We start from the raw sequence: 23,118 nt of genomic DNA, 5'->3' as shown, positions 1-23,118 counted from the left end.
GTTCTCGATCGATTCTGAAATCATATAACTATTAGTCACATATAAGCAAAATTTTATTACATAAGAAATTGTTATATTATTATATATGTAAAGAATAATAATTTATTTAAAACTTTTTATAAAAATATCAAGAATATTCTATTAAATCTGTTTTTATGAAATATCAGGACAGGCTCGGATCATGAGGGATGCCAAGGATTGAGCTTGTAACATTGTTTTCACTTCAGCAATCTGCAAATCTCTTTCTGACAGTGAACAACAGCTTCTGACCAAGTTAATTTTGTTGAATATAAAATAAATTCTTCTTCATCTATGCGAGTGGAACCCATCATTTTGGTACTTTTACCATTGGATTGATTTCTTTCTGTAGATTTAAAAAAAAAAAACATTTAGCAATGTATTGAACACATTAGCAATAGATTTAAATTGCTATTGTTTATTGTGATATGTGTAAATTCTACATTTATATTATCACTTTGGAAAAATATATCTATAAATCTATATATATTATAATCAAATCAAATCTATGTATCATAATAAAAATAAAATAATAAAATTATTTTTTAATATGATAACGCATACAAGTAATATCAGATATGGCAAACTATTCTAGATAAAAAATTATCTATCTCTTTGGCAGTTAAAAGATCTTTGTTGATTGCATCGCAGTGGAACAAAAATTGATTATTAGTATCTAAATTATTCAATATATAAAATATTGATTAAAATAAAATATGTATAAATTGTTTTTTTCTGCAAATTAATTCATTGTAAATGAAAAATATAGATAATTAAAAAATATGATATACATTTTTATTGTACTCAGAAATTGCACGATGATTTGACTCGGCACTATGAAACAAAACGGGAAAAAAAAGGATCATTAACATTTCGCTGTAACTATCAGCGCAAATAGCCTTCGATTGACTGTTATCGCTAGTCGATTCCAACAATGATCACCAATATTTTTAAACAAAATGTACCATATATTGCACACCTACATAGGTCTGATATAACATTGAGATTAGCACCCCTTAGATCTAAAAAATATTAGAAAAAAGATGCGGAAAGGGACTACAAAAATAAATAAAAGTAAAAAATAATGTGACAAAAAAGTTTCTTGGTCTGCTATATATTTTTTACTATTATTAGAGAGAAATTGATTAAAAACTGATAACTGATGCTTTTACAGATATGATAAAAGCAATTGTAAATACGCAAGCATGAGACTAATAAATAAGAAAATGTATATAAACAATGTTAATAGATCTAATTACTGCTAAACTAATAACTTTTATAAGCACAGGATATAAATATTTTTCAATGTTCACGGAGGGAGGAAAAAAGAGATATTCTCAGATCTAAAATTTCAGAAATTCTTTATAGATCTCTATTATTATGATTATATATTTTTTATACTTTGTTAATTTTTAAATTTAAATTTTCGTAGTTGCAAAATATCGACAATCGATAAATTTTTTGTTATCGATATTTATATTTAAATAGACACAATATATCTCGTTCAATTGGGTAAAGAGCGCATGCGTAATCCGTAACATGATAACATGTATGTGAATATATAATATACAGTTTAAAGGAATATAGAGGTTGTCTGTGTAATACGTAATAACGTAAATGATGATAAATGGCTAATTTTGCGAAAACACAATTACTGAAGTACGGTTGGAAAGAAGGTATCATATCACATAAATGTTCGACTCGACTAAAACGGCGTAACCTTATTTGTCACAAGGCAGATAAGCAACGTCTTACTAAATCTTTATTTCATTACTCAACATGAATATTACTCTCTTCTTGTCTCTCTTTATTTTTATATCGCGATATTCGCAACGCACAAAGACAGATAAAAATCTTTTTTTAATAATATAGGAAAGGGGCTTGGTAAAAATGAGAACGGCCTTACGGAAGCTTTAAGACCGATGTTAAAATTTGATAACGCGGGTATAGGATATAACGAAAACAGCTCGGAACACTGGTGGGAAGCCTTATACGACAATGCTGCCAAAAATATCAAGGTCGAATTGCATGACAACGAAGTTTCTTTGTCTACAATTAACAACTCGAATATAATTGATGCTTGGAATACTGTTTCTTCTAAGAAAAGCAAAAAGACTGAGCAACAAAAATATGGAAACTTTTTGAAAACCTCTACTCTTCACAATGGTTGTTTGATACAAGAAACTTCTATAGAGAAAGAAGAAGAAACTGCAAAAAATTCTATATATATTCCACTGTCTGATGAACAGTTATATAAAGCATGTAATGGTAGAACAGCAGGACATGATCTCACGTTAAATGGAAAACTTGCGAGAATTGCACAACAAGATAGAATATTTCTAGATGTTAATATTGGCAGTGTATATCAATTAGATACAAGTCTAGTTAAAAAAAATACTATGACTCATAGAAAGACAGATGTAGAATTAGATACAGAGGAGAGCGAGGATCCAGAAGATCTTCAGGAAATAGTTGATGATCAAAACACATCGGAACATGAAACTAAAGATTTTGTTATCAGATCCAAGAGTGCAAGAAAAAGTCACAAAAAAAGAATAAATAAATGCATACAGCAATTTAGCATTTGTAGTCTGAAGGGAAAAACAGATGCAGAGGATAATTCTCTACATGATGGAGAATCAGCAAAATTTAAAAAAGAAAAAGAGTATAAGTCACAATTAAATATAAAATCGGGAAAGTGTAGCAAGAAAAAAAAGAAAAATAGACGAAAGAGAAGTTTTGAGCAAGAGATTCAACGTAATGTACATAATATTTTATATAAAACATCTGACATACAAGATAAACTGAAGTATATAACAGAGGATGTATATTTATCAAAGTCAAAAAAATTTGATTTACAACAGAAGATGTATATTCAAAGAAGTCCATTTACTTCAAGTTCAAATGACTTAAATGATAAAGTTGAGAAGGATATTGGTAAAATATTGCTTTCAACAGATAAGAAGATAAGAAATATTCAACAACAAATACAAGAGCAGGCAACTTGGACAAGTTGGAAGTATTTTGATGTTGGCGAAAGAGATTTCAAGCCATCAATGAAGAAATTCTATTCGCTATATTATGACAAATTAGATACATCTCCCAAAATATCATTTTATAAATCTCTTTCTATAAGTTCAACTAAAGACCAATCACATATAAATAATTCAGATGATAAATTACATAATAAGGACAAAAAAATTAAAAAGAAAGCACATCAGCAGAAACAAGTAAAAAAACAACTAGAGAAAGTTATTAATCCAGTAAATTTTTGTACAGATGATTTAAATACTGTAATAAAAAAGCTAACAACATTTGATCTTACAGAAAAGGTAAGTGCAAATGCATTAAAAAAAAAACTCACTCAAACTCATCTTACACCTGTTTAAGAAAAATCCAAACTAGAATATTAAATAATTTATTGAGATTATTGACAATTACTGATTGAATAGCATTATCATGTGTAAATCTGGATAATCTCCCATATACATTTCCGATTTTGTACAATAAAATATAAATCTTAATAATGAAATATATGAAAGTGTAATATTTAAGAACAAGAAGGAAAAATTGTTTTTAATTATTCATACATAACAATATACACATACAGAACTGATGAAAAACGCGAATAATAATATTTAATCATTGCATCATTTATTATTATTCATATAATTTTCTATTTTAACAAAAAATTCAATATGTTTTTATTACTTTTTATTGTATATTTTGTGTGCTCAATTTTTTTGATCTTTTTATATAAAATCTTTTAATAATCTTTTAAAATGATAAACATTATTATATATCTGTTTTTTCATTATGTAAATTCCATTAAGTGAATTTATTGAAATTGCATTAATCAAATAAATGTTTTCGAAATGTTTACTTTTTATTACATGTATTATTTCTATTCCTTATGTTATCACATCAAAAGCAATATTTATATAAAAAAAGACATTAAATTTGTTAAAATAAATACACTATTATTATACTATACATTCTTGAACATGTACAAGATAATTTAGGAAAAAATAATATTAATAAAAAGAACCATGTTATCTTTCACCAATTGTATACAATATTTCATGAATGAGTATTATAGTTTCGATATAAATAACACTTTTTGTTATCAATTATATATTTGTAAATGAGACTGCAAAATTATGATTTACTTATTTTAAGAAAATTACTACCATTAAACGAAAAAAAATTTAAAGTGTCGTTGAAGTGAGCAAGCTACAACAGTTTTATATACATATAAATCAAGATATAAATTTTATAAAAATAATTTGTTACGATTATTATACATTAATTATTATATTTTTCGCAAACGTAATTGCGTGCGAATCTAATTATAAATAAAATTAATATGAAACTTAGCAATTTTATTTATGTTTTTAAAATTTCCGTCTAAGCAAAATTTTTATCATAAAAAATCAATGCAGCATGTTGTATTTTCTTATATGTAAAACACTTATATCTTTATTTTTAATAAAGAATTGCATCTCAGTTTTTTTTCTCTTTATTTGAAATGCAACACAGAACAATATCTATCTTTGTTTTATGCACAATTCTTGTACATTTACATAAATATACAGATCAATATCCTTATTTAAAAGCTTTAGAAAATGCATTTATAATAATATAAAACAGCATATTAATACTGCAGTATATTATAAAATAATGTACCATTTGAATTATATATCACGCAAGTAAAAATGTATATAATTTAACAGGAAGAAATGCTATCTGTCTTATCAGCTGATTTGTTTTATATATTCGATGTGTAAGGATTGACTGAAGTTATAACATGATGGCTCATCATATTACACTTCTATTCTTACAGATATATCATTACAGCAACACTCTTCAAATATATTATATAGCACCCAATATTCGAATGGCCTAGCAAAGATTCTTTAATGATAAATAAAAAATTCAATGCCAAATCGATTTATTCTTAAAATAAACTTTCTAAGGCCACACTAGAAGGTATTCCATATATAATTATTTTAATAATCTTCATCCTAAATTACAAATATTTCATCATCATGGATCATGGAATGTATCAATTTTAAAGCATATAGTTATAGTATAATTCACAAAGTTCTTTGTTATTTAAATTTTCTAATTATCCTGATATGACATAAAGTGATATATGCGGCAAATTCCGAATTATATTTAAATAATAAGTTATAACAAGTTCTTAACAAAATTCGGAGCAAATTCTATCATATGTATTAGGCTAAATCATCAAACTCTTTTAACAACTATCTTAACGCTTTTAATAGTAAATTAATTTTATCATGCATTTCAAACAATACTGCTCTCTAGTATTTATGGTATATTCGTTCAAAAATTGTTAAACTTTGTCTATATTTTTTAATGTTTGTTCATTTGCGATAAAAATACGCGCTATCTTAGAATCTTTTATATTATTGAAATTAATGAGATACACATGTGTAGAATTTCCACTTGGAAGAAAGACAGAGAAAGAATAAAAAATTCACAAGTTACAATAAATAAATATATATAAATCTATTATGCTACAACATAAATATATAAAATTTATTTGAAAAAAAAAAACTTTATGTATAGAAAAATAATTTTAAAAAACAGAATATCCCAATTCACATACAAAACAATTCAACTCGAATATAATAAAGTTGAACAGATATGTTTTATAGAGAAAAATATGTTTTTATCGGCATATATCTGTAAATATATATTTATATGTATTTACATATTTTTTTACCTATATGTATATACTAAAATCAGAGAATCTCTCTTTAATCTCTCTCGGATATTATCTTTCATAATATAGCGCATGAAGAAAATTTTTATTATAAACCAAAAATGCTTTTTAATGAACATTCATTCTCAACAAATCCTTAATATGTTCAAATAACGATACAAAATGAATATGCTCAGGCTTTGTAAAATTATTCGTATAAGGCGTTAAAAATAAGAATAAATCATCATACAATATCTTAAAAATATGATCACATTATTTCAAGTGTTTGAAGTGAATGAAAATACAACCAACATAGTGTATTTATGTATTATAAAGCAATTTTTAAGAATATTTTAAGTTATTAATATTCAAACATATAAAATACAATTTGATGAATAATCCAATAAATTTGAAAGAATCAATTTCATTTATGAATATCATTGACGAAATTTTTCTTTATCAGACTGAATCATTAATACATTGTTAGATAGAAAATAATAATTACATTTTATATTATTAAATCAAGGAAGTAATTTTTTTTGTGCCTAAATTTTGTTATATATGCTCAGAAAACATAAAGCTATTAGAAGATTCTGAAATATGTAGATTAATAATATTAATGTTATTACATTTCTAAATAACTTCACATAAGTACATGGAAGCAATAACATTATACAGATTATCTGCATTATTAGGATAGGGAAAAGCTTCTTGTGCTCTTCTCCGTGTACTTTAGTCACTAAATATTCAACTGTCAATACTTATTTGATGTATATGATGCATGTAACGAAATCATATGTTTCGTGAAGAAATCTCTCCTATATTACATTTTATACATATCATTTAAATATTATTAGGAAATGTTCGACAAACTCGAATGAACTATCCATAACACAATAACATTCGTTATTCGTACACCGCATGTCGGAAATCTTATCGTCTTAAATTGTCATGTCTTACAAAAAAAAAGAAGCGGAAAAGACAATATAAATTATGTAAAAGATTTAATTGACAGAGCGTATCCTTAAATACTACTTTGGTTTAAATAGAAAAATATTATAGAAACACACAAACACCTGCCACAATCGCTTCTCTTTGAAAATACATAGCCAACTACATTGATATCAGATAATATTAATAAATCAATCAAAATTTGTTGTCTTCTTACTTACGCTATGCATAATATCCACGAGGAAACAGTGAGTCACTAACCGATAGACGATTCATTAGATTGTTGATGCAAATCCGATACAATCATAATTTAAATACTATTAATCATAAATTAACAATGAAAACTGGATATATTCTTATAGAATTGGAGATATGCAAAAATTCAATGATAATTTTATTATTTTAAGATCCGAATTATTTTTTTAGGATGAAATTTTATCATCTGCTCGATAAATAGCATAAAGTGATACAGAAAACAACAGATATTTCGATAATGTAAAATTTATATTCACAAATATATTTATAAAAAAATAATGAATTTTGTAAGAAATTGGAAAGAACTTTCACAAGCTTCTAGAGTGAAAAATTCATTGATTTCAAATCATTCCTTGCATTTATTAAGCGCATATTCGATTTGCGCTTAATAAAAATTTGACAAATTTATTATATATATATATATATATATATATATATATATATATATATAAAACATGTACATTATATAATATATATAATGCACGTAAAATATAATATAAATATAATGAGAAACATACCTTAAACGCATTTATTTATAGTTTTCCTTTTAAAAACATAATAGCCAGCATTCCTGCCGCTTCTGCTCAAAATCATCGTTTTTCTATCACTACGAGTACGATTGCTGCAGAAAATATTCGTGTCGTTTACTTTCACCCAAATCACATACATATTAGACGCATTAACTTTGTGCGTAGTTATGGCATTCCTGAGTACACAGGGATCAATCTTGCGAGGTATATAACTGAATCCAGGATGATTGACGGGTCGGACCTTTGCGCGCCTCGCGCATAAACCCGTAATATAAACGTCTTCCAAGTGTAACAATGGCGTTACCAATGCTGCTTGATATAATTTTGACGCCACACTCATGCTCATAACATATCCTGTGCCTGACAAATAATTTGGATATGTTTTCTCTGAATACATATATTTTGGTGTATACCTGCGTAATTAAAATTATTTTACATTATTTTTACATATAGCATATCTTGATAAATCAGGTATGAAAGAAAGGAGAATACCACTTGTTTTTGGGATCCAATATTGGTTTTGCATTACAAATGAGGGAACCTAGTAGAGTTTCTGGCTGTGTTCTCGAATGCAATGTTTGCAGGAGCAATGGAATGTTTACAAACATGTCGTCATCTGTTTTCATAAGGTATTTAGTTTTATCACAGTTTGATGTCACCCATTTCAACATCATAACTGATTTCAATGTCAGATTATTATATGTGTCAAAGAAACGTTCTTGTACAATATCATTGTACTGAGAATTTTCCTCAACAATCAAATTCTATAACAGATACAATGAATGAAGATGTAAAGATTTGCAGAAATTTCTATGCAAATATAAAACTGCAAGGGGAATATTTACATTGAGCGTATCATTGTCACTTTGTCCTAATAAGAATACTATTTTAACTGTAGAATTGTATAAATTATCTAAGTTATATTTATTAGCCCAAGTGCTCCTAATAGCGGCGCGGGCCTCCTGATTTGCGACTGCCGAGCATATAATTATTAACAAGTATGGTGGTAGTGAACAGATGTTCATAGGACTGAGAATTGACGTGGTATTCTCTGGATGAATATAAACATAGAGATTTCTTGATGTATTATATGACCATCCAGGTAATTGCGCTGAAAATTAATTATTTTATATATTATAAATAAATATTTTTGTATCCAATTCTCTTTCAAAGCATTGTATCATCATAAGTAAAGAAAGTGTAAAGCATTGAATGCATACCCATAGATGCTACCAAATGTGAACTGCCAAGAGAGTCTGTAGGAGACTGAGTCTCACCTAAGCCTAAGAATGGAGTCTGAGCAGAATGGTATGCTGGCACATATAAAAGGCCCAATATGGCCAGAATCACAAATCCTATTGCCAATCGTCGAACAAAAGATGCCTTGCCTTTAACGCTACCATTATTATTGATGGTGATTGTTGGTAAATCCATGGGCAGTAGTCGCAATCTGTCCATCTATATAGAGAAAATAGATAGTAATATTAATTTGTATAGAAGTAAAAACATATTATGTCAATATGCAAAGATTAGAAAATGTGCAACAATTTTATTGAGTAATTTAAATTACGCGAAACCTTTCTGTATGTAAGATTTAACATATTTTACTGCAATAATATGATATGGATTAGTTGATATAATTCCCATGACAAAGGTTGTTTAAAAAATTGTTTTGTGTTAGTGTGAATGACATTGATTTATAGTTCCTTACAACTGGTCATTTATCAACAATACATTAATAACAAAGATAAACAAACAGAATCATACCAATTTCAATATTTAAAAAAATCTGTGTCTTTAATGGTACTATAAAAAGTCTCTTTCTTTTATATAGACCCGCCTTATTTTTATTATAAATATAAACATTCTTCTTTACTCTTAACATTTGAATAATTATTTATATTCACATATTTATGAAAAGTTATAATGATATCGCATATTACTTTCTACATATCATGTTTTATCGCATCTTATCACTCTGCATTTAGAAATAATAAAATTCAGCCTTGATGCGCGGGAAATGCACTATCAATTAAATCAAGTAAACGTGATTTAATAATAGTTATATGGATTTGGAGTGTATTTCATGACGCTAAAAATATATATGCGTGTTCGAAACACAGTTGCACAGTGTAATCGGATGTGATCTCGTCCGGTGCAAACGTGGAACTCGAAGCTCGCGGATCGTTTGTGTGCAGTGTGCGATAATTTCCCGCCGGATTATAATGTAATTCACATGCGATAACGCGTAGACGAAATTATACGCTCACCTTTCGGCCGCGATGATTGCGTGATCATGCCGCATTTGACATTTCTCCATTTACCTCGCCCTCATAGAACGAAAACTCGACTCACCGAAACATCATGCACTATGGAAAGTGTACACGTATGTATGTACATGCGGTAAGGAGAAGAAAAAAATAATCCAATTTAATCCGATATCATCTCGCTCTCTCTCCTCTCATTCGTCCTCTTTCTTTCTTTCTCTTTCTCTCTCTCTCTCTCTCTCTCTCTCTCTCTCTCTTTATATCATCTTGATGCTGTCACATGCCGAGGAAACCAAGTGCGTGATCGCGCGCGCTTGCGTATTTTGTCTCCGCGACTCCGCGATTTTTTTTTTTGTAATCTTGCACCACCCGTACAAATCGTAAAAAATATATCTGTTAGTTATCAGGTATCATATACAATATAAAGTATGATTAATCCCACTTAATTGATTTTCACTCTCAAACTTTTACTTTCTTCTTTTATTAACCAATAGCTATATAGAAATATAAATAGTATATATAATAAACAATCTTTAAATATATAATATTCAAAGAATTATATATATATATATATATAAACATAAAGAATAAACTATTGTATATCATTCTATGACATTAATAATTCTATTTTTTTTTTGTCCTACCTCTTTTTATTATGTTACGCTACTGGACGTATATCAGTTTCATTTTAAGTGCAAGAGAGTTGAAAAAGGAAAAGTTGTGTGTGTGTGTGTGAGAAGGAAAATAAAATCTTTCACACATATATTCTATAAACGTTGTGATATTTTATGTGTTAGATAACTTTCTCAAACTGGAAGCATCCTTTTTTTTTTAAAAAAAAGTACTTGTATAAAAAAGATAGATACGTCATTAACAGCTGACGAACTAACCTTGTCAGGATTGTGAATATTACAGGAGAGAGTTATAAGTCTTATTCGCTGACATATCAAAAAGAAATAATGAGGATTAATCTTTTAAAAGCGTGTCATAGAATGTAACCTCTCGAGTATCCATGACCGTACGTTTCGAGGATAGCAATAGGATTATCATAAAATCGAGTAACGCTAATTAATTCCGAATACAGATATGATTAAGGCAATCTTAGTTTTCAATAACCATGGGAAACCTCGTCTTTCCAAGTTTTATCAATATTTTGTAAGTATATTGATGTTACTCTCGCATTTCTTTTACCGTTTAATGTTCATGAATTCTATAACTGACGTATTTAATTATTTAATTGTATCTGACTTTGCTAAAAAATATAGAAGTTACATTACACAACATGTAAAGTGTAAAGAGTAAATTTGAGATACCAAAATATTCACGAATAAATTGAGATTATAATGAAAATGAATTAGAAAAACATCCATATGGATCTATTGTTACAATATGAGACATATTTTCTGCTTCAGAACGAGGACATGCAACAGCAGATAATAAAAGAGACATTTCAACTTGTTTCCAAGAGAGATGACAATGTATGTAATTTCTTGGAAGGTGGTAGCTTGATTGGTGGATCTGACTATAAGTTGATCTATCGACACTATGCTACGCTTTATTTCGTATTCTGTGTTGATAGTTCAGAATCGGAGCTGGGAATCTTAGATTTGATACAAGTTTTTGTTGAAACCTTGGACAAGTGCTTTGAGAATGTGTGTGAACTTGATCTCATTTTTCATGTAGACAAAGTTCATTATATACTCAATGAATTGGTGATGGGTGGTATGGTTCTTGAGACCAACATGACTGAAATTCTCACAAGAATCGAGGATCAAAACAAATTGGAAAAACAAGAGGTAAGTTGCCTCAAGTTAACAAGAGTAAATTTGTTATTATAATTTTGATGTCTCAACTGTGATCTTTTAAAAATTTATCCTTAATTTATATATAGATATATTAAATATGTATTTATTATTACAATATAGTAAAAATATAGTAAGAATAATAGATCACAGGAATCATTGACCCATGCTCGCGATGCATAAACTGCAATTTTTTTATGCCCAAACTCATACCTATTTCTCATATAAAATGCTATCATATATTATAGTAATATTACGTTTTAGTATGGCTGATTTTGCAAATGTGTTTATTTTCTTTCACTGGGCTTGAAAATATTATTATGTTATGAATGCTCTAGTTAAACATTCATATGTGGTACGATCTGTAGAGCAAACCTAATGTAGCTATAGATAGGACTGATTAAAGTAACATCAATTTTAGGGAACTTACAAATCTGGACGATCTAGCTCACCCCGTCCATTTGTCCTTCTGGGGCCCCCTCCTTAATAATCAGCAGTAGCAAATCAGGCTACTTTATACAATTTCATTCCCGTATATAGTGATATCTAATTTATTTCTTTTTTTTATAATTAAAACTGTTGAAAGCGTAAAGTTTTTTATAGCTTTTGTGCAGCGTTTACGTAACACGCATGATAATGAAATTTGTTTCGTAATTGCTTCAAGTGCCTTGATATAATGTATACATCGTAATACTCCATAAGAATAATAAATATCGTCATTGTCGTGTAGTCATCTGCTGTCATTTGCTTTCGCTTCCCGCTAAAATTTCAGCCTAGTCATTTATTAAATCCTTCTGAAATTGTTCCATTCTCCATACTTCTTCCATCCTGTATGGTGTGTGCAGGCGGGAATCACAGCAGCGCCCGCGCGTGCTGTCTCGGCCGTGAAGAACATGAATATACCGCAACAAATAAAGGATATGAAGCTGCCTGACTTGCCACAAGCTATAAAAGATCTCAAATTCTGACCAGCCGTCACTTCGTTGGCACCTAGCTGACTGGTCTCTTCTGTCATCCCGAATGTAACCGACACTACTACCGCACCGAGGACACTTTTCTCCTCTCTTCAGGCAAACGAGAATGCACCAATGTTGCCTGCAGCATCTGCATATATCCCGTCTCAACGATATCAGAATTAAGACCATGGATGAACCATTATTTGACTACTACTATCTATTTTAGAACTACAAGTTTTGCCAACGAGTTTTGAAGAAGCATATAGAGTAGAGTCTCGAAAGTCTCTACATAAAAAAAAAATTAAGTAACATAAGGATTTTCTTTATAAATTTTTATATATGTATGTTAAAAAGTTTATTAAAATAATATCAGGTCCATGAATTCAATTATGATATGAGCAACTTTTGATTGTCCTAAATAATTTAGCTCTGTGTTCCGCGAGAGAGAGAAGCACGCGTCCCCTTTTCCCCTCCTCCTCCCCCAGTTATTCATTAGAAATATAAAAAATATTAATGTATTATATATTGTAACGAAATATATTTAATAAATAAACTAGTACTATGTATTATTTTTCATATTTCTATTGTATTAATAGAAGTTTTGCAACACTATGTACTCTCACTGTTGAATAGTATTTCTGAATAAAAAATATACTACATCTTAAGAAAAAAAAACACTATAAAAAATAACTTACATATAAAAAATGATACTATTTTTTTATGCAGTTGAGCCATTGACAATTATGTTGCAAAATACAATTTCATTTTTTAGACATAGCTATTTCATTTCTAAGAGTTGTCCATATATAGCCGATTCCTTTTTCTGTAAGCATCGGTGGATAGGGTGTATTCTTTAACTTAAAATAATCCGATGGAGCATGCATAACAAATTCCATACACTCTAATTTGCGTGGTAGATCTTCCTCTGGTCCAATTATGTACGTTTCAGGAATGAAACCTTCTTCTGGTGGTGGGCTGAAATAGTATTATTAAATTAATATAGATTATTATTACTAAACAAATTGATCATGATATAAATTGGATAAAATTAATGGAATAAAAATTTACCTTGCTGTAGTGGGTAATAGCCAAGTAACAGCAGCGCTCTTTTCACAATACTGATCTGTCAATAAACCCCGTATTTGAGCATAATAAATACCACCATCTATATCTTGCATAGAAACTATATCTCCAACTTGAAAATATGAGCCTTTATAAAATACAAAGTTACTAGTGACTGGAGTTGCAGTAGCAGTGGGTGCTTTGACTGGCTGTATAGACATACAATTTAAATAAACACGTATTAATATATTCGACAATTATATAATTATTTTATAATTCTAATTATCAATATCAATTCTGCAATTCTTTATATCTTCATTCTCTCAATAACAAAGAAAATATATAAAAGCGATCTCTCTGATACAATTTTAATTAAATACATTAATTTTCTTAGCAAATTGAAGATGCAAAAACTTTCACGTACCGTTTTCTTAAACAAGTTCCTGCGACCTTTGCCTTTAGGTATAATTTTATGCGATCCTACTGTCTTCGCATTGCAATATCTTGTGATCCTCGTGCTTCTTCTAGGTCTTAGCGAGCCACTTTTATCTTCCTCATCTGCCTTGGAGGACGAATTCGCCTCGGCATTCCGCTCGTCCTCCAAGCAAGCATTGCACAAGTTTCCAGCATCGGTCGAATGCCACAATGGGGTCTCGCGAGTCCCGCATTTTGCGCATTCTGGTTTGCTACCAAGCGGCATCGAATACGCGATTCTTCAATCCAATCTATTCGATTAATAATTCATAAATAACAGTGTTCTCTCTACAAATTATCCACCGATCTTGGCTGTCATCTTGTGTTTATATTATGCATTCACGTGCTTTTACTACCAGCCAGTTTGCGCATGCGTTTGGACAGAACAAACAGCTGATTTTCTTCTTATTATCATATGATTTCTATCGCGGTACCATAACGGCTGACAATAAGCTGATTGTAACATTTTTCATCGAAAGATAGTCGCGGAATTTGAAGTGATTTGAAACTTGCGATTAAGTTTGCGATAGTAGGAAAATACGATTCAAAAGAATAAGTATAGGAGAAATTCCTGTAATCTTCAATTCGTAATAGCATGAATTTAATCGTAAATTTAAATCATAGATGTATATAGAAAGTATAAACTGCGCATATCATCATCTTTACATGTTATCTATTAGCAATTCATGTGCTAAAATTAAAAAAAGATTGCAATGTCTTGGATATATGTTTATCTCTTTTTAACTAGAGAGAAATATTATAATCCCAATATAATCTTATATGGTTGAGAGAGAGATACGTCTATGATTTAAACTTGCAAATTGCTTCAGTTTATCTCTTGCCTTATATAAAATTTATATCTTTTGCCGAAATATATTCTCTTAATAACTTTGATGATTTTTTAAGACGCCCATTATTGCACATTACGGCGATATTTACCAGAAAATTAATTTCAAGATTTTATTCTTTTCTGACAGTAAAAGTATTAAGTGGATTTTGACATTGATTGCAAATTTAGAACAATAAATAAATGAATAAAACGAGTCGAATCGATGAATAAAATTGTAATAATAATTTTCTACTATTATTAAATGCATTTTTTACATATATATTGCGAAAATATAGCAAATTGTTTAGCACATGTTATTGTATACTCTTTCTGGCGAGATAATCAAATTTCTGACATCTATACAAGTTATGATAAATGTAAGTGTTTAATTATGAAAATATTCTTATTCACGCGGTAATTGCGCGCGAAAAAAAATTTATACACATTAACATCATATTTTACAATAAACACTGCACACAGTTTATATCTCATGTTACGCCTCCATAATATTGATCTGGACGCCAGTGGACATGCGTTTAGCGCGTTTAACTTTATTGTGACAGGTACCCTGTCCGGGGTATCCTGTTCGAAGTATCTCGTCGACAGGAGTACTATGTTGATCGTGATAAATAATATGTGACATCCATTCACAACGCGTAGCTCAGAATCTTAAAAATCATGTATCTCGTACGTGTTTGTTGATGAAACAACGAAGTACCGAGACGAGATAGCGTCGACTAATATTTGAAACATGTGCCTTCATCGTTACGAGTGAGTACGAGAGAAATGATAATTGTTCGTAAAATAAAGATACAAGAAAATTCAAGAATCATATAAACTTATAATATTCTATACAAATCGTGTTAGAGATGTAAAAAAAATAATTTGATGCTAATTTTTTTTTTACGAATATCAACTTAATAGAAATAATATTCGAGAGCGCCGACTTGTGTCTGCGCTTGATTAAGTTCTGATTTATTTTGCTGATTAAGTTTATTGTGTGACATGATAAAAACGGCAGCTTCCCACGCAAGTTATTATAGATCAATTGTTATTGACTAGCTATTTTTTGTATTTGACTAGCTATTTTTATGTTACAGAGATAATTAATATACTAGACATATATATTAATATATTTCAGAGTCGTTCAACTTTTCGGTGCTTGCTATGTTTGCTAACGTAAAAAATAAAATCAATTCTAATTTAACAAATATTATTAACACTTGATAATGCATCCGTATAATCTATTTAATATTCGTTCTGATTTCCCTTATATTTTTCATTATTTATATATTTTTATTACATATAATATCATTCATGGCTAATGTAATTTTGTATATTTCAGAATCAAAATACTTGGATTGATAACAATAATACTTTATATCACATTTAACATTGTATTAATATTATAAATTTAAAATTGCGTCTCCTGTAACAATGTAGGACGATTTTAGTCACGTGTAATAATTTTTCTAAAAGAACTATAATATATCGCTAATCGCATTATAAATTTTTCAGCGCGAAATAGATAATATCGCACATTATCGACCTTATGTACAGCAATATATTTTTATTCATCGCACGACATTACAGTTTCATCTTGAGTTAGGTACATCATTTGTTCTACTGGGACTTGCTTATCTTATCATTAATTGTATATAACGATAAATTTTTTATTGGTAGTGGAGAAGTTTTCTATTTTATTCGCTATATCAATGGTAACTGTAATAATGTGACATTATTTGTGCACATTTATAGAGATAGAACAGATAAATACAATCAATAACTTTCATATACACGTCAGCGTTAAACTTTCACATATGACTGTCTAACAAAAGTCTGACACGTGTCTCTATATTGCAGAAACTTGCCACTTTGTTCGTACATATATCGCGTATAGACTTTAAAATACTTTCAAAAACACGAAATTATTTATACAGCGATAATTGCAGAAAATATTAACGCGATGGAGATTCGCATTTTTAGCACTTCTTTAATTTTTTTTTAAATCAAACAATTGTAATCTCACGTTATAATGATAATAGTTATTTAATTGATGTACAATATCGAGGATTTATTTCAATACTGTATCTCGTCAATTAAAAATGAAATTAATATACATACTTTGCAGATCAATAGCGATAGAATGTCTTTTAACGACCCGCGATATGGTCAATGCCAAGGCTATCTGTGACTTTCAGAAACTTCAGATCTGGTGTCTTACATATACCCACCTGTAGAATAGTTAGTCGATTCAGAATATATATTATTGAGAAATGCATAAGCACACGTTTGCAAGCATTTGAAAAGCAAAGGTTAAAGGTGTTTCTCTCTTCTCTGTCTTGTTACTCTTTCGACATTGTATAGACAGAAAAACAAGAATGTATATATATAATGCGAGAGAATATATTAACTTTAAAAAAATACCTACAACGCGCAATCAGAATAATTTGATCTCGTCGAATTGTGACAACATAACAACGATCTTATTTTTTTAATCAATAAACTATTCCAATATGAATTTAACATTTATAATTATTTAAATGTACTCTTAATATGTAGATAGAAAGACAAAATGTAATGCGAACTACATGCAATATACGTAGATATACACTCCCGTTAAAAGATTGACAATCATCATTCATGTAGTAGGTGCTCTTTCATCAAGTGACATCGGCTTGACTTTGATAAGCAAGTGACGCACACAGCTGATTTAATATTCTATATATCTTTACAGCTAAGTAACCCGTTAATCTGAAAAAAACATGACTGCTATAGGCAACGTGCAAGCCTTGCAGACTCTCACAGTTTACACTAGCGATGTAAATAGCGTCGATTTCGCTGGTGATTGCGTGCTGATAACGGGATCCGGGTAAATATCGGTTATCAATAATGCACGCACACGGTACAGGACGTTTGTAATTACAAATCTCTTTAATACACAGGGACAAACGCGTTCGAGTTTGGGAATGGCAGCCCGGCACTGGCTATGTGGAAGCTTATTTTTCACCCCTGATGGGGCACAAGTACGGTGTGACTTCTGTCAAAGCCAGCCCCCAATCCACTATGTTAGCCACTTCTAGCATAGACGGTACCACGCTGCTTTGGAACCTGCGTGTAGGTTTAAAAATATGCAAAATATAAATAAAAAGACATAATCTGTAAAAGTCATTAAATAGTCATTAGGCTTTTTGTGATTTTAAAGTTACACAATCGAAAATTTTTAATGCGTACACGTATAGAAATTACTGCTATAGCGCATATTAATGCAATCTTTTTATTATGAAAGTAACGATAAAGAAATGTAAGATTGTTTAACATAAAAACTCTAGAACTGTAAATTTTTTTTTGCAATTATTATTACTTGTATTGATATAAATTTACTTTGTTTCACAGACGGGAGCAAAGATATACACCATGGTGCAAATAGGCGGCGAAGCGGTGAGAGTTTGCAGATTTTCACCAGATTCGACGTTACTTGCGACTGCTGGAGATAATGGACAAGTCTGTATCTGGGATCTGGTTCATCGCAATTTAATCAGGCAAGACCTTTTATAAGGGCAAAATTATGTCCTTTTTTAATAACTGTTATAAAAATTTGCATTCTGATTAAATATAAATATCATATACCCCACACATTATGACGGTTTTTAGATGCTTTCAAAAACATGAGGGTGCCGTGCAAAGCGTATCCTTCTCGCCAGATTCCAGTTGGCTGATTACCTCGTGTACATTAGGTGTCCTAAAGCTGTTTTCCACTGCCGAGTTGATTGACACTTGTACATCTAGCAATGAGGATGTCGCCGAACTTGTCTCAATTGACGATGCTCACGACATGGGAGTAGTTTCTTGCGACTTCTCTACTTTTCAAGAAGTCACATGTATGCAAGCATACCATATACTATTTGAACGAATCTAAAAAAATGAATTACATAAGATTTGTGCTTAATAAATGATGTAATATTATTGCGCAGGTAACGAGCCGTACACTAAGCTTTATCAACTGGTCTCATGCGGCAATGATCACGATGTGAAATTGTGGGAAATCATCGTTAGCCAGAATAAATGCGAGGCCCAACCTTCTACTGCCATTATACAGCTTTGCAGAGTGATGGAAAAGCACAGCAGTGCCTTAACTTGCGTCCGATTCAGCAATAACGGATTATACATTGCTAGCTGTGGCCTCGATAAAACGGCAGTAATTTGGGAGACAGTAAGACATTTGTATTTGAGAAAAGTCAAAATTTTATTGTTAATTTTTTATTAATTTTTAATCAAAATTTTTTTCATAGAGCACAGGAAAAGTAATGACGATACTCTCCGGTCATAACAGATACATCGCTTGCTGCGCTTTTTCGCGCGATGGAAGTTTATTAGCTACAGGTATAATATCTTTTTCACATTTCCGAAAAGATTTATAATTCATCCATTCAAGGCAATTAATCCTTAAAATAATTGCAGGCTCTAATGATAAATCGGTAATCGTCTGGGACTCGACAGGGAATTTAACTATTGATTCGGAACTTTCAAGAAACGTTGGAACGAAGTGGTTCATGAATGATCCTGAAAAAGTAAGTTGATCATAAGTAATAATTTACACATGACGATAATTAATAAATTCTCTATTTTAGAATACTCTGCATGAACAGGATGTGATGAAAAATGCCGAAACGTATGCTAATGAACTGCGATTGATTCAAAGACTGGAGGAGCATAATGGAGCGGTGAACAGCGTTGCCTTTTATGGAAATAATCTTTTAGCCTCAGCATCTAGGTAAATTTTAGAAATTGTGAAAATAGCAAAACAATAAGATAATCTTTCTTTGTTTTTAGCGACAAATTGGTGCGTATGTGGAGTGTGGAAACTGTTGAGGAAGATGGAGAAGAAGTAATTAAAATACAAGAGAAGCCTTTTAGTCCACTCGATGGTCATACTTATAGCGTCAATTACGTGGAATTTAGTCCATGTGGTTCCATGCTTGCCTCTTGTTCTCTAGATGGGACGACTGTAATTTGGAATACAGAAGTAATTGTTGCTTTATGGCGAATATATGTGGGTCAGCTCTTTATTTATAACAACTTTTTTTTCGACAGAATGGAAGCCAAGCAAGATCCTCGTTTGTCAATTCCGGGACAGGTATCCGTGTATGCCGATGGTCACCTGATGGTACAAAAATTGCCACTGCTGGTGATGACGAGAAAACAACATTATGGGACGTGGAGACTATGGATCAGTTACAGTACGTGTAGATAACAATATATTAGAAAGTAGCATAGATATATACATTAAAATATTAATTCGTAACATAAACTTTGATAGATGTGAGGGAAAGATATTTCGAAATATCTTTGAAAATAATCTAACATTGTAGCCAAGAATTTTTTAAGCGAAAAATATAATTCAAATAGAATCGTTTCTCGTGCGATAATTTTGTTTATATACAAAATTTAATGCATCTTTTGTAATAACTCGATAAATTAAATTGCTATTTGTAAATATAAATAATTAACAATAATTGGGAATTAATAAAATAATATTAGAGAATATTATAGTGTTTTCGAGGGTCACGCCGACGCGATATCGGCCATCGCATTTACGTATGATTCCCGTTATCTGGTGACCGCGTGCAACGAAGGTACTTGGCGTCTTTTCGATACTCTGGATGAGAAGAACGGTTCCGAAGCATTGATGGTTTGCGATGCAAGTCATGATCTAGGTGTCCAAGAATGCGATTTTAGTCCCACTACTTCAGGTTCCGCCATATGCAGTGCGTACTGAAAAAAATATCTTATTAATTATTATCTCTCTAAATTATAGCTTCAATCCTATTCAAATCATAGTATCAATCAATAATCGAATAATATAATTTTTTTTTCATTATTTAATAAAGATTAAGTATATATCGTAAAAATCAACGATAAATATCAATTTTTTGCAGCAAGAGACACAGATATGAACCTCAATGAGCAAATATATTTACTGGCAACGTGTGGTAACGATTCATTGGTTAAATTATGGCATATAATCATATCGAACGGGTCATCATCTAATCCAGATAGTATTGGCTCAAGCAATATCGGAATGCGTTACAAGGAAAAAAAATCTTTAACCGGACATGGTGGAAATGTAATGTGTGTCCGTTTTTCGCCTATTCACGGAGAAGTCTTAGGTAGCGTCGCAACAGATAGAACATCTCGCATATGGAGTGTAGTAAGTAATCGAGACAATTTAATAAGTTTTAATAAAAAACGCGAGAAGAATATATTCACGAGAATTAATACGTTTTTAGTTTTCCGGAAGCTGTCTATATGTCCTGGAAGATCATGACAGTCTTGTCACATCCTGCGCATTCTCTGAGGATACGTCATTCTTTGCTACAGGTCTGATTTTCATCATAATTTGTTGTATTAATATATATATATATATATATATATATATATATATATATATATATATATATATATGTATGTATATATATGTAAATCAATAGTCAAATTATAAACTTCTTTATTTTTGCTTAATTTTCAATTTAAATAAAAATTTCTTTGAACACACATTTATATGTATAGAAGACTTATAAATAAAATTATATAAAAATATTTTATTGTAATAATAAATATTTTTCTTAGGTGCGTTGGATAAAACTGTTTTGGTTTGGAAGATGCCTCAACAATTAGTGTCACAAAGTAATTTAATGGACAGTTTGAGGAATAAAAAAAAGAGGGTCAGTAATGTTTTTAAAATATGAGAAATATGCATGATATTCATTGAATGTTACATTAATTATTATTAATATAAATTATATATTATTATTTATATTATTAATTATTATAAATATTATTAATTATTATTAATATAATATTATTAAATATTATTCAATGACATTTGATGGAAGATAACATTTTGACATTTAGGTTGCAGATTGGAAAGTGCACGATACTTTGAAATGGTTAAATGATATTGAATTATCCAGACTTTCTAAGAAAATACTTCCTCTAGGATTGACTGGACGACATTTGTTGTCTATGTCAGAGAACGAGCTCATATCTCGATTGCAAATAGAAGATGACGAAGAGGTGCGATGATATCATATTATAAAATGATCTTATTCAACTAATTTAATTTGAACTGATTATATTTAAATTATATGTATATTCGTAGGCGGTCGAGACACTAAAAAAGCAATTATATTGGCTTAAGCGTGAAGATTGCAATGTTATGGAAAGTATAGATGAATCTGAGATTCCTCATGAGTTCTTATGTCCTATAACGCACGAGATAATGAAAGAACCTGTGCAATGTTCAGGTAAAAATATCATAAGTTTTTTCTTTTTTAGAAAAATATTTGCATGATCATTAATTTCTAGATGGATTTACTTATGAGAGAGCAGCTATAAACGAATGGTTTCTATGCGGAAAATACACTAGTCCAATGACGAACGAACCATTGCACGACACTTCCTTTACTCCGAACTTTGCTCTCAGAAATGCTATATTCACTTTACTACATGGTGAAGGACCACAATAATAATCGCACTTATGAGAAAAAAAAAAGGAAAATATTACGCGTGCACATGTCGGCAATTTATTATACACGATAAGCAATTTTATTCTGTGGTAAACTATTATTATAGCTATTCGGCGGTTTTAACGCAATAACATTCACTTTCCTTACAAGAATCGGAAAGAATTTGAACTTTGCAATTGGCATCTGCGGACCAATTTATATAAAAATATGGAAGATTTTGTGGTGATTACATATAATTAAAAATTACCATTGCAGGATACTTAAGGAATACAAAAATTATAATCCCTGAATTTTACCCTGAAAATCTTGTATTCGCGAAATGTAATATTTAATTTGAGATGTTTTGAAATTGTGGAATCATTGAAGAAAATATAAGAATACATTTTGTGCTAATAAGTAATGAACGTTAGTAACTTTATCTAAAGGCAATATGATATATATATATATATATATATATATATATATATATATATATATAAGCCGCTATTAAATGAATTTGATTTTCGATATCGTGAAGCAATATCTACAAATGAATATTGTTGAAAGATTCTCAAATATTCGATGATATACGAGCGCGTGTACTGTACATATATGTAACGATCCAGATACCTGATGCAAAGCAACAAGTACAAGTTTATGTAAATTTATGGACAATCCTCGAGATTATGAATAGCGGAGAAGCGCTGGTCTAAATATCGAATAATATAATAAGTG

General features: G+C 30.0%; 5 protein-coding genes across 14 annotated transcripts; 3 read left to right on the top strand and 2 right to left on the bottom strand.

The window, feature by feature from the left end:
• Positions 1-1,521: 1,521 nt before the first annotated feature.
• On the top strand, positions 1,522-7,343 carry LOC126855020 (G patch domain-containing protein 4). Its single transcript, XM_050602292.1, has 2 exons — positions 1,522-1,694; positions 1,891-7,343. The coding sequence occupies exons 1-2, from the start codon at positions 1,646-1,648 to the stop codon at positions 3,405-3,407; spliced, it is 1,566 nt and encodes a 521-aa protein (XP_050458249.1). The 5' UTR covers positions 1,522-1,645; the 3' UTR covers positions 3,408-7,343.
• A 103-nt stretch (positions 7,344-7,446) lies between these two features.
• On the bottom strand, positions 7,447-9,903 carry LOC126855021 (beta-1,3-galactosyltransferase 1-like). 2 transcript variants are annotated; one of them, XM_050602294.1, is made up of 5 exons: positions 9,429-9,544; positions 8,706-8,943; positions 8,331-8,596; positions 7,978-8,249; positions 7,447-7,898 (listed from the first exon to the last, which is right to left on the bottom strand). In XM_050602294.1, the coding sequence occupies exons 2-5, from the start codon at positions 8,941-8,943 to the stop codon at positions 7,475-7,477; spliced, it is 1,200 nt and encodes a 399-aa protein (XP_050458251.1). In that variant the 5' UTR covers positions 9,429-9,544; the 3' UTR covers positions 7,447-7,474. The 2 variants fall into 2 exon arrangements, with proteins under 2 accessions (XP_050458251.1, XP_050458250.1); XM_050602293.1 differs by lacking the exon at positions 9,429-9,544 and adding an exon at positions 9,756-9,903 and having other exon boundaries at positions 7,448-7,898.
• Positions 9,739-13,076, top strand: LOC126855023 (AP-3 complex subunit sigma-2). 8 transcript variants are annotated; one of them, XM_050602298.1, is made up of 4 exons: positions 9,739-9,871; positions 10,837-10,907; positions 11,165-11,548; positions 12,400-13,076. In XM_050602298.1, the coding sequence occupies exons 1-4, from the start codon at positions 9,850-9,852 to the stop codon at positions 12,520-12,522; spliced, it is 600 nt and encodes a 199-aa protein (XP_050458255.1). In that variant the 5' UTR covers positions 9,739-9,849; the 3' UTR covers positions 12,523-13,076. The 8 variants fall into 8 exon arrangements, with proteins under 8 accessions (XP_050458255.1, XP_050458253.1, XP_050458254.1 ...); XM_050602296.1 differs by having other exon boundaries at positions 9,745-9,875; XM_050602297.1 differs by lacking the exon at positions 12,400-13,076 and adding an exon at positions 11,976-12,390 and having other exon boundaries at positions 9,745-9,875.
• A 191-nt stretch (positions 13,077-13,267) lies between these two features.
• LOC126855022 (GATA zinc finger domain-containing protein 1) lies at positions 13,268-14,404 on the bottom strand. The gene is made up of 3 exons (XM_050602295.1): positions 13,997-14,404; positions 13,579-13,781; positions 13,268-13,485 (listed from the first exon to the last, which is right to left on the bottom strand). The coding sequence occupies exons 1-3, from the start codon at positions 14,270-14,272 to the stop codon at positions 13,272-13,274; spliced, it is 693 nt and encodes a 230-aa protein (XP_050458252.1). The 5' UTR covers positions 14,273-14,404; the 3' UTR covers positions 13,268-13,271.
• Positions 14,405-14,473: 69 nt separating this feature from the next.
• On the top strand, positions 14,474-22,881 carry LOC126855019 (WD repeat, SAM and U-box domain-containing protein 1-like). Of its 2 annotated transcripts, XM_050602289.1 has the most exons (19): positions 14,474-14,619; positions 15,356-15,646; positions 17,613-17,747; positions 17,821-17,992; positions 18,272-18,417; positions 18,530-18,756; positions 18,850-19,088; positions 19,168-19,258; positions 19,337-19,446; positions 19,507-19,649; positions 19,709-19,901; positions 19,970-20,115; positions 20,417-20,643; positions 20,815-21,086; positions 21,166-21,256; positions 21,506-21,600; positions 21,791-21,952; positions 22,038-22,182; positions 22,244-22,881. In XM_050602289.1, the coding sequence occupies exons 3-19, from the start codon at positions 17,641-17,643 to the stop codon at positions 22,402-22,404; spliced, it is 2,727 nt and encodes a 908-aa protein (XP_050458246.1). In that variant the 5' UTR covers positions 14,474-14,619; positions 15,356-15,646; positions 17,613-17,640; the 3' UTR covers positions 22,405-22,881. The 2 variants fall into 2 exon arrangements, with proteins under 2 accessions (XP_050458246.1, XP_050458248.1); XM_050602291.1 differs by lacking the exons at positions 14,474-14,619; positions 15,356-15,646 and adding an exon at positions 16,982-17,523.
• Positions 22,882-23,118: the final 237 nt, after the last annotated feature.

Source organism: Cataglyphis hispanica, chromosome 15, assembly GCF_021464435.1.
Source record: "Cataglyphis hispanica isolate Lineage 1 chromosome 15, ULB_Chis1_1.0, whole genome shotgun sequence".
Classification (NCBI taxonomy): Eukaryota; Metazoa; Arthropoda; class Insecta; order Hymenoptera; family Formicidae; genus Cataglyphis; species Cataglyphis hispanica.
The sequence above is the reverse complement of the archived record's forward strand: the minus strand, read 5'-3'. Positions and strand labels throughout refer to the sequence as shown.